Genomic DNA, 12,010 nt, shown 5'->3' with positions numbered 1-12,010 from the left:
TGGACCATCTCCAATACCTCTCTCTCCTTCCTGGACCTCTGTGTCTCCATCTCAGGCAACCACCTAGAAGTTGATATCCTTTTCAAGCCTACCGACTCCCACAGCTACCTAGAATACACCTCCTCCCACCCACCTTCCTGGAAAAATGCCATCCCCACTTCCCAATTCCTTCACCTCTACCACATCTGCTCCGAGGATGAGGCATTCCACTCCCGTACAGCTCAGATGTCCTAAATTTTCAAGGGCCACAACGTCCCCCCGCCCCGGCAGTAGTCGACAACGCCCTTGACCGTGCCTCCTGCATTTCCCGCAACTCATCCCTCATACCCCCTCCCCGCAATAACAACCAAAACAGAATCCACCTCGTCCTCACATACCACTCCACCAACCTCCGGATCGAACGCATCATCCTACAACACTTCTGCCATCTGCAATCTGACCCCATCACCAAAGACAATTTTCCCTCCCTATCCTTATCTGCTTTCCGGAGGGACCACTCTCTCCAGGACTCCTTTGTCCTCTCCACACTCCCCTCCAGCACCACCACACCAGACACTTTTTCCTGCAACCGCAGAAAGTGCTACACCTGCCCGTACACCTCCCCACTCATCCCCATCCCAGGCCCCAAGAACACTTTCCACATCAAGCAGATGTTCACCTGCACATCTGCTAATTTGGTATACTGCATTCGCTGTTCCCGTTGTGGCCTCCTCTACATCGGGGAAACCAAGCAGTGACTAGGGGACCACTTTGCAGAATACCTATGCTCGGTTCACAATAAACAACTGCACCTCCCAGTCTCTAACCATTTGAACTCCCCCTCCCATTCCTCAGACAACATATCCAGCCTGCGCCTCCTGCAGTGCCACATTGATGCCACCCGAAAGTTGCAGGAACAGCAACTCATATTCCACTTGGGAACCCTAGAGACCAATGGTATCAATGTGGATTTCACAAGGTTCAAAATCTCCCCTCCCCCCACCACAGCCCAAAATCAGCCCAGCTCGTCCCCGCCTCCCTAACCTGTCCTTCCTCCCACCCCCAAGCCCCACCCCCATCTCCTACCTACTAACCTCATCATGTCCCCTTGACTTGTCCATCCTCCCTGGACTGACCTATCTCCTCTCTACCTCCCCACCTACACTCACCTTTACTGACTTCATCCCCACCTCTTTGGCCTATCTTCTCCTCTATCCATCTTCTATCTGCCTCCGCCTCTCTCCCTATTTATTTCAGAACCCCCTTCCCATCCCCCATTTCTGAAGAAGGGTGTAGGCCCGAAACATCTGCCTTCCTGCTCTTCTGATGCTGCTTGGCCTGCTGTGTTCATCCAGCTCTACACATTGTTATCTTAGCTTACATGTCTCAAGTTTTGGTAACTAACGTCATTCCTCAGTAATGCTGGGCAGTTCCAACTTAACAAACAGACAAAATAAGTTTTAAGTTCCTTCTAACCCTTTCCTGTAAAGTTAACAACATCCTTAACATCAGGAGATTAGAACTGAATGAAATACTGTTTGATGTAATAAATTATCCCATAAAATTACACACCCATTAATCGTAGGTTAAATGAATTACACTGCGAGCTGCCAACACTGATTCTCTTGGCTTCAAACTGCAGTTGTATGGGTATCAAATATATCAGTTGCACACTGATTATGTTAGTAGAGAAGGGAATTCAAAATTTTTGCCCCAAGGAAATAAATGACAACATGGAAGCTCATGGAACTTAGTGGGAATATACTTGATTGAAGTGTACCCAAGTACAGCAATCAAGTTTTAAGGACTACAATCTGACCATTTAATAATCTGCTCTATCATAATAGCTCATCTGAAAGATTCTTGAATAATTTTTCAAATAAATACAAAACTTCATAGGGAACAAAGTGCCATTTATTTTCTACTTCTGTTATATTATCTAAGTTGTACAAATTGCCATTAAAAAACATATTTATAAAATGTATTGGCATATATATATAAATATAAATATTGAGAGCAATAATTTAAATAAATAGATAATTCAGAACAGACCATACAATTTCACAGACAAGATTAATTTCATATATATGGCGAGGGAGTGATTCAAGTCTTTTACATAAGTGAAATAGAAAGCATTTACATTGCCTTCTGCTCTTTATATATATAAATTTTGTGTGTGTGATTTCCTTTCCAAGGAAATAAGCACTGGGAAGTATCATTCATGGAGTTTACAATACAGAAAGGGGCTATTCATTAAGTCTGGACTTTGAAGAGAAAGTTCTGGCTTCATCAGTCTCTTCAAACTCTTCAAGGTAATAACAATTCAAGTGGACTGTAGTCGGCCCTAAATATGGTCTGCATAAACTCCAGAATGGAATTTGTCAAAACCACTGCACAAAAGATGAATAGTTAAATTCAAATTTTAAGGTAAATTTTGGAAGTGGAAAAGGAACTGGTTAAGAGTAACAAGGCAACCAGTAATGGTTAAAGGAGTTATGTCAGGGTATATGAAATACTAAACCCCAAGCTTCAGAGTTGGGAGCGTTATTATTTCAAATTTAGATTAGATTCCCTACAGTGTGGAAACAGGCCCTTCGGCCCAACAAGTCCACAACGCCCCTTGTAGCATCCCATCCTGACCCATTCCCCTATAACCCACACACCCCTGAACACCACGGGCAATTTAGCATGGCCGATCCACCTAACCTGCACATCTTTGGACTGTGGGAGGAAGCCCACGCAGACACTGGGGGAAATGTACAAAATCCACAGTCACCCGAGGTTGGATTTGAACTCAGGTCCCTGGTGCTGTGAGGCTGCAGTGCTAACCACTGAGCCACCATACCGCCCAATGGCCTGGCTTCAGGCATGATAGTGAAATGTGAGGATGATACCAAATTGTAGGGTTGGAATGAGTTGAAACAAATATACAAGTGAGCAATGTAAAGAGGAGAAATGGAAAGTAGTGCATTTGGGGTATGGCAGACAAAAATAGGTGAAATGCATAATCCATGAATGGTGTTGAAATAAAGCCAAAAATGGCTAGCGGTCTTTGTGGACAGCACTAGATGTTGAGTATGCCCACCTAATACAGAAACCATCAGAAAAAAATGGCAGAATGCAAAAACAGTAGAATGCAAGTCAGAGAATGTACTGGTCAGATTGTCCCATGCTTTGGTATGACTGTATCTACTGTATTGCATTCTGCACTGAGTTTTGAAAAATGCAAAAGGTGCAGCGATAGAAAAGGTGGTCATTGAAATACTAGGTCAGAGATATGAGATAAGACTGCAGAAAGCGTCTATCACAAAAAGGAGTCATCGACAGTAAAGGAATTGAAGATATATCCTAAATGTCATTTAAAATGAAGTTGCCAAGGTTAAGTACAGGGGAAGTTAGTTCAACCAGCCAAAGGCAAATTCAGAACTGACATCAGGGTCATTTTCTTCACGTTATAAGTGAAGAGTATGGAATAGGCACCAAGGAAGAATAATGGAAGCCTTTGGAAAATCGGCTTACCACTGTAATACAAAACGTTAGAGTCATTTAGGGTGAATGAGCTGAGTGACCCTTACATCATCATTGTGTGACGAGTCCCGCCAGTGGGTCATCAACTGGTTTTATCTGCTCTAAGTCCCTTTGTTGGATTACACAGTTACGATACATAGGTCAAATCGGGTCCTGGTGAGAGTACTTTTGGGTCAATGTTGTTAATCATAGCCATTGGATTCTCAAAGTCGGTATAACATGGGCCTGCAGCATTACCCTCGGCCAATTCTGGAGAGTTTGGGACTCGCTAGTTGTCCGGTTCTCATCTCGAAGGGGTCTGTGTCGTTGGTGTCTCGCTCGGGATTCCTCCGGCTGTGCATCGTGGTTGGCAACTCATTTTCTCGCGGCAAGAACATTGAGAGCGGAGGCAGTTCTCTGTTAGGGATGAATGGGCGCTTGTCTAGGCTCAGACTCAACACCATCTTGTGTCTTGGGGAGTGGTACACGTTGTAAAATGTTTGTAACTGTTCCTCTTTGAAATTGCAATCATCCTCACGGTAGGTCATCTATTGCAAAAGAGTTTAGAAATAAAAAAAAACTTAACAAGTTTAATCCGAGAGAGATCATCGTCCTCTATTCACAATATCTTAAATTCATGACCGACAGTAAATGATGGTTGGGAATGAAGTCATAGAGTCACACAGCATAGAAACCGGCCCATCGGCCCTATGCTGACCAACAAATACCACTACACTAATTCTTTTTAACATGCACTTGGCCCATAGCTTTCCATGCCCCGATATTTTAAGTGCTCATCCAGATGATTTTTAAATGTTGGGAGTGTGTCTGCATCCTCCACCTCCTCAGGCAGCACCTTCCATATTTCTACCACTTTTTCCTCAGATCTTCTCTAAACTGCTTGCTCCTCAATTTAAAGTTATGGTCTTAGAGACGTCCGCCGCGAGGAGGAGATTTGTTTTTGAGAAATTTGTTCAGTAGAGCAGCCTTGCTACTTTTGAGTAACCAGGTATGGGATACTCACTGATCCGAAAATGCTGCCTTCCGTATCCATGCAGAGGTACCGTCCCGTCCTCACCCCTCGGATCACCACGTGTCCTGGTTCCACTGCTTTGATCTCCAACAGAGCTGTAATCCACACACACACACAAAAGTTACATACCACCGACCTGCCACACTATTCCCAGGCCGCTGTTTGGTTTCGGGGAAAACAAATGAAGGGAGGTAATCTTTTCTTTAAAATGGGGCATTCGCTGAGCTCTGGAAAAGGGGTGTCTGTTTGGCAAGTTCTTTTTCAAAGGGCTGTCATGGTCACGACGGGCCGAACTGCCTCTTTCTGCGCGGCATCGTGAAAGCACGGAGGGAGGGAGCTCAGTAACGAGTGGCCGCGACCCAACTTTTATCCTGTAACATCCTGCAAAGTGAGTGCACGCCACGCTATCATCCCATCAGTGATTCATCACTTTTCAAGGACAGCAGTTCTAAAAGGAAACGTTCAAACGATCCGCTCAATTCGTTGCAGTTATTAGAATTGTTCGATACAGTAAGAAAAATGAAAGAACGCAGATTCACCTTTACAAGCAAAATGACATAGTTGAAAGTTGGGAGCTGAAACTGAACCAGCTTTTGGGACTGTCATGGGTTTTGTTTGTTAGAGAAAAGGAGACCAGAAACCTCATGATTACAGATTATAGCCACGTGCTATTATAAAACTATACCCATCAAATAATTCCAAACATAATACTCTGATATTGCATCATGACATGATGTAAATAGAATGAAATGTAGAAGAAAAGAAAGAATTTTCTTTGCCAGGGCCATGCCGCATGCAGACTTGAGAGAAATGAGACTTACTGTAAAAGTTCTGGGAGTTCGAGCTGTCAATATGTCCATCAGGATTGATCTGTAAGTGCCTGCTGTTGCCTTCCATGTACAGGTGCTTAAGTCGGATCTGCTGACCCCAGTCCCGTTCCAGCTGAGCTCCTGAATCCGTCCTCACCAGAGGAGTTGACCTGACCAGTGAAGCCCCGAGGGAGACGGCGAAGTACACGGCGACGCAGCTGAGAATGTTGGTGCCCATCCCTAACCCGGGGGCTGGAGCTGGGAGCTTCTCCTGGAAATCAGCGGGATCGCTCTCCCGCCTCTGAACCCATTGCGCTGCTTTTAAACTCAATGTAGCAAATGACATCAGAATCACCTTAAAGCGCCGGCAGGAAGCCAGTGATGTGACAGGTCCTGGGTTTCTGCACTGGATCCCGAGGAAAACTAGTATTGGGAGGGGGAGGGGGATATGGCCACAGTTGGAATCAATGATGGGGATTCGTGCGGTGCCTTTCACACACACACGCACACACTACAAACAGGACAGACTTCAACCAGAGTTCAAAATGCGAACTTTACCCCAACTATTTCATAGCACGAGACCGGTTCCCTTGTTAACTCCCTTCAGTAGAAATTGATTTCTCTTCCTGGAACATAGCTCAACCTGGGGAGATGTCCTTTATTCACCAGATTCCCCCCCCCCCTCCCCATTTCTTTTCCGTTGTTTGGTTTTATTAATTTGATTGCCTTTGGGTGTCTGTGCCTCTCCATCACACCTTTCCCATCCGCTTTATTCGTCTTCGTTGGAACTAAACATTGCTCCTTACAAATATGAGGGGTTCTCTTTCCACCCACACCTGAAACAGACCTTTTCCCATTTCTCCAGTTACATTCACACTCGCTGTTTCTACGTGGCTTGCAATTATTTACACAACTCCGAGACAGGAAGATTTGGGGTTCTTCATGAAATAATATGGACTGTTTTAAAAGTTGCTGCATTTGATAAACAGACAGCAGTCGTATACAAAGATTTTTTAAGAAGTTGCCAAAAGCCGAGCATAATTTCATTTTTCAAAGTTCAGTTAATGACCTGCTGAGGTGAGTTCTTATTATCAGGCGCGAAAATAGCTGCTGTCTGTTTATTTGATGTTCAGTGTAGGGTCCGGTTCGAGTTGTTTTATTAAGGTTTCCGGAGCAAAAATCGCCTCCTCTCAATTTCCTGTTAAATTCACAATCCACAATAATCGAAACTAAAGAAATCATTGCCAGACCAAGGGCTCATTTCATATTTCCTTGTAGCGCCCAACACATGTTCAGGTCCTTCCTAATTCGCGTCTCCGCGCTGACATTCTACATGTGAATGCAGGGGAAACAGCCAATTAATGCACTGTCATTTCCAGAAACCTGATAAGAAGGGCAGGGATTCCGGGAAAGTAACTGGATCAACAGTGTAATGAGGTCTTTAGCCGTGAAATTTACTTTGACCCGAATGCATTCCATGGCACGTAACTCAGATAGAATTCCTATTGTTTCCATTTCACATCGTTTATAATTGCAACATTTAATCAGTTTCTGAGGGTAGATTCTGATGATTTCATGCGTTTTGCTGCGCAAATTTGAGATGGTTGTCACATTAACATTAATGGAGCTAAGCGGAACACTGTTTCATGACCGGATCAAAATGCAGTCCACCTTTTCTGCCACAATCCCAAACCGATTCAACCAGTGTCGTTCATTTCAGGCTTATTGGGTGCTATCAATCAAGATTTGCAATTATTACTGTTGGTTTTACCCCAGCTACGGCAGGACATCACTTTTAGCTGGATTATTGCCAATTATTTGAGCATTTTGAAAACTGAGCAAGCCTCTCAGTTGTTGTGAGAGGTAATTTGCTCTTAAACCAAGCGGTTTCTTTACAATTCTAGTGACGCATATCTTTGAAAGCTCCACAAGGGGGCAGGCTTCGACCTTTGTAAGGCACAGCTCCACTGACCTTCCGAAAAGCCCAAATCCTCCGCATCTTTCTGTGCAATACCTACATGTCTATTCCACAACTCACCCCAACCTCGACACTAAAACAGACAAACCGTGATATTGTTACGAAGATTTTAAAATAAATGCTCTTGTACAGAAGTCCATTTTGGTAAGTTAGAGTGGCGAGCTGTAATTGCACATAGCCCCATAGGAATATGAAGTTGTGGGAATAACAGAGAAGTAGCTGAGACAAGGAGAGGTCCTGGTAAGAAATATTGCTAATACAAGGTGTTCGGGAAAGATAAGGAACGAAAGAAGGAGTGATGGAAATATTGGTTAAGGAGAATATTGCAATGTTGGAGAGAAACGATTTCCTACAGAAACCAAACACATTCAGTTAAAGCTGAAAACCATATGGTACCCTTACATTATTCCGTGTCTTCTACAGGTCACTAATTAGTAGGAAAGATATAAAGAGCAAAACAAGCCGGGAAATTACGAAGGGGACCATAGTGTAGGAACTATAGTGTACTATACCAAAAGGGGAACATTCAATCATCTTGACATAGATTGGGACTTTAGTTTGAAAGGGAAATTTTTTTTGAAAAGTGTTCAGGAGAGTTTTCTTGATTGAACACATTCAAGCTGAACAAAGAAGTGGATTTCTGGGGGTTAATATCGACTAGTGGATCAAGTTTCAGCAAAAAAAATGACTATAATATCAAAGGGCTTAAATTCATAGATACCTACAGTGTGGAAACAGGTCCTTTAGCCCAAGAAGCCCACACAGACCCTCAGAGCATGGCACCCAGAACCATCCCTCTAATCTGAACACTACGGGCAATTTAGCATGGCCAATCCACCTAAACTACACAGCTTTGGACTGTGGGAGGAAACTGGAGCACCCAGAGGGAACCCAAGCAGACACAGAAAGAATGTGCAAACTCCACACAGTCGCACAAGGGTGGAATTGAACCTGGGTTCCTGGCACTGTGAGGCAGCAGTGAGCCACCATGTCACCCTTAGCTACACAAAATTAGCCACAGAAAAGGGCAAAGTCCAATTTGGAATAAAAATCCTTAATGTTGGAGGTGATGACCTAGTAGTATTATTGCTAGATTGCTATTCCAGTGACCCAAGGAGTGATCTAGCGACCTGGGTTCAAATCCCACCACGGAGGATGGTGGAAATAATAATCAAAATCTGGAATTAAGAGTCTAATAATAACCATGAATCCATTGTTGATTGTTGGAAAAACCCATCTAGTTCACTACTGTCCTTTCAGGAAGAAAACTGTTTTCTTCACTCGGTCTAGCCTACATGTGGTTGACTCTTAACTGCCCTCTGGGCAATTAGGGATGGGCAATAAATGTTAGCCTAGCCAGAGATACCCATATCTTGTGAATGAACAAAAAAAATTCAGAGGGATAAGCTTAAATAGATAAAGAACAGATCTGCCCCAGACAAATTGGAAACAAAAATTGGTGGACTAAACAAATGGAATGATAGGCTGTGTTAGAGAGATGTTTGGGTAAAAGTTGAGATATAACCCGAAGAGAGAATAATTAAAGCCAAAGGTTGTTGAATGGTGAAAAGGATAGCGGGTAAGGTGGAGCGGTAAAAGTGTTTGAACAACAGCTGCTTGATTGATACTATGTTAGTACATGTAGAATGTACAGAGGCTAATGATAGAGTTTGCAGACTGGCAGCTGACATAACAAAAGGGTAGTAAAAGTAGGAGTGAGCCAATTAGGACCACAATGGGGATCTAAACATGAAGTCAGCCTACTCTGCGATTGTTTTTATCAAGAAAGAAGATGCTATCAAAATCAGAATGAAAGGGAGGAAAAATTTGAGAGATTGAATTGGTTGAATTGATAAAGGGAAGGTATCAGCAAAATTGTATTTAAAAGTTTATAAGTCATCAGGTCAAAGTGAGACACAACCAAGAATGATGAAGGAAGACAGTGAAAATTGCAAAGGTACAGGCCATAATTCTCCATTGTTTTTTAGCCATGGGGGTATTGCCTGAGGATGGAAGAATCATAGAAGAGTTACAGTGCAGAAAGAAGTGATTCAGCCCAACTTGTCTGAACTGGCTCTCCAAATGAGTATTATGATTTAGAATCACTCTTCTGTCTTTTCCTGCAAATAAACATTCAATGCCGTCTTGAATGCCTCAATTGGACCTGGCTCCATCACACTTCCAGGCATTGCTTTCCAGAGCAGAATCCTTCATAGTGTGAAAATATTTTTCCTGACATCACATTTGGTTCTTCTTTAAATCATTTTAAATTTGCGCTCTCTCATTCTTGATCCTTTTATCAATAGGAACAGGTTCTTCCTATTTACACATCAGCACGCTCATGATTTTGAAAACTTGCATCAGATTTCCTCTTAGTTTCCTGTCTACAAGGAGAACAGTCTGAGCCTCTCCAATCTATCCTAACTGAAGTGTCTTATCCCTGGAACTATTGTTGTAAATCTGTTCCACACTATTACCAATGCATTCACATCTTTTGGTAGTGTAGTTCAAGAACTACATACAATATTCCAGCTGAGATCTTGCAAAAGTCAGATACAAGTGCTCGTTGTTCTTGTGCTCGAGGCCCCTTTTAATAAAACCCAGGTTACTGTATGAACACAGCAGGCCAAGCAGCATCTCAGGAGCACAAAAGCTGACGTTTCGGGCCTAGACCCTTCATCAGAGCTGATGACCCTCTGATGAAGGGTCTAGGCCCGAAACGTCAGCTTTTGTGCTCCTGAGATGCTGCTTGGCCTGCTGTGTTCATCCAGCCTCACATTTTGTTGTCTTGGATTCTCCAGCATCTGCAGTTCCCATTATCTCTGATCCCAGGTTACTGTATGCTTTGTTAGCTGCTTTCCATTTGTCCTACAAAATTCAATGAACTGTGCACATATATAACCAGGTCCTTCTGTTTTTACTTCTCACTTTATATTTTCTGTCTAGTTTTTCCCTACCAAAATACATCACCTCCCACTTTTCCCTATTGAACCCCATCTGCTACCTATCCACCCATTCCAGCAATTTGTCTTTTCTCTCTTAAAGTTCTCAGGTTACACTATTTCCAAGTTTCATATCATCCACAAACTCTGTAATTGTTCCCCATACACTATGATATACATTGTTAATACATATCAGGAAAAACAAGGATCCCAGTATCAACCTCTGGGGAACTCCACTACAAATATTCCAGCATCCTGAATTACTTGTTTTCTATTATACAGCCTATACTGTATCCATATTGACACTGTCCCTTTTATCCCATGAATTATAACTGTTCTCACAAGTTTGTTGTGTATCATTGTATCAAATGCTTTTTGGAAATGCATGTGTGCCACACCAACAGTATTGCCCTCACCGTTACCTTTTCTGTTACCACTTCAAAAGATTCCAACAAGTTTGTCAAATAGAATCATAGAATCCCTACAGTATGAAAACAGGCCCTTCAGCCCAATAAGTCCACAACGACCCTTGAAGCATCCCACCCAGACCCATCCACCCGTAACCCACACACCCCTGAACACGGGCAATTTAGCATGGCCAATTCACCTAGTCTGCACATCCTTGGACTGTAGGAGGAAACCCATGTAGACACGTAGAGAATGTGCAAACTCCACACAGACAGTCACCCAAGGCTGGAATTGAACCCGGGTCCCTGGTGCTGTGAAGCTGCAGTGCTAATATCATTCTTTGTACTTTATGTCCCACTCTGCACTTCATACATTTTTCCTATCTTCAGCATTCATTTTCTGGTCAAAGTGCAAATGCAATGCATGCAGGTATGTATTAACCATTTAAACTACTTAAATGATTCTGACATTCTTGTTGCAATGCTATTAATGCACACCTTCAAAAGTTTGTAATGTAAAAATATTTTTTTAAAAATCAACATAAAAGGATAAGTCTAACTAGCAAAGAAAAACTATTAGATGTCCTGATACAATAAAATTTGGACTTACAAAACTCAGTCTAGCTTTACTGATTGTTCATTGTGACAATAATATCTATTAAGAGTTAAACTTTGACAGAATCACTACATTGTGTCGCCAATATTCAACTTCACTATATCAAGAATAATGCATAGAAATATGAATGATGCTATGTATTTGTTCTATCACATCAACCCTTTCAGGACCCCACTACATTTTTTATGGCACCACTTGATTAAGCCATTTTTATTAACTTAAATTCTTCAGCTTTTACGCTATAATATTCAGAAATTAGAGTTTCTGATTATTTTAGCAGGTATTATTAATAACATTTTAAAGCTTCATGAACTTCTATTCAGTACAACACTAGTCAGCTAATTTATGTTTCCATATGTGATATTGCTGATTGCCATTTTCTAATAAAATAGTTTTGAGTAAGAGTCATTTTTCCTTCATATAGCACTACTATTTACTAAACAGTGGGTACATTGCTCTACTTTTTAAAAAACTTCTTTTTCAATAAAGTGTCTAGGATTAGAATTCCACATGAGTTGTTGAAACAGCTAATAGTAACAAATATAAAATTAAGAGTACGAGAGTATCTTTAGAATTAACAAAAACAGTAGTGACTATAATGATGGTAAAATATCAGAAGCTATTATTAAAGAAGCTTATAGCAGGGCACTTAGATAAATTCAAGCTAATCAGGTATTATCAACATAGTTCTGTAGAAGGGAAATCATGTTTGATCAACACATTGGAGTTCCTTGAGAAG

General features: G+C 42.0%; 1 protein-coding gene across 1 annotated transcript; it reads right to left on the bottom strand.

The window, feature by feature from the left end:
• Nucleotides 1–2,039: 2,039 nt before the first annotated feature.
• On the bottom strand, nt 2,040–7,327 carry LOC125463358 (fibroblast growth factor 19-like). The gene is made up of 4 exons (XM_048554564.2): nt 7,301–7,327; nt 5,341–5,839; nt 4,511–4,614; nt 2,040–4,034 (listed from the first exon to the last, which is right to left on the bottom strand). The coding sequence occupies exons 1-4, from the start codon at nt 7,325–7,327 to the stop codon at nt 3,741–3,743; spliced, it is 924 nt and encodes a 307-aa protein (XP_048410521.2). The 3' UTR covers nt 2,040–3,740.
• Nucleotides 7,328–12,010: the final 4,683 nt, after the last annotated feature.

Source organism: Stegostoma tigrinum, chromosome 25 (genome assembly GCF_030684315.1).
Source record: "Stegostoma tigrinum isolate sSteTig4 chromosome 25, sSteTig4.hap1, whole genome shotgun sequence".
NCBI lineage: Eukaryota > Metazoa > Chordata > Chondrichthyes > Orectolobiformes > Stegostomatidae > Stegostoma > Stegostoma tigrinum.
The sequence above is the reverse complement of the archived record's forward strand: the minus strand, read 5'-3'. Positions and strand labels throughout refer to the sequence as shown.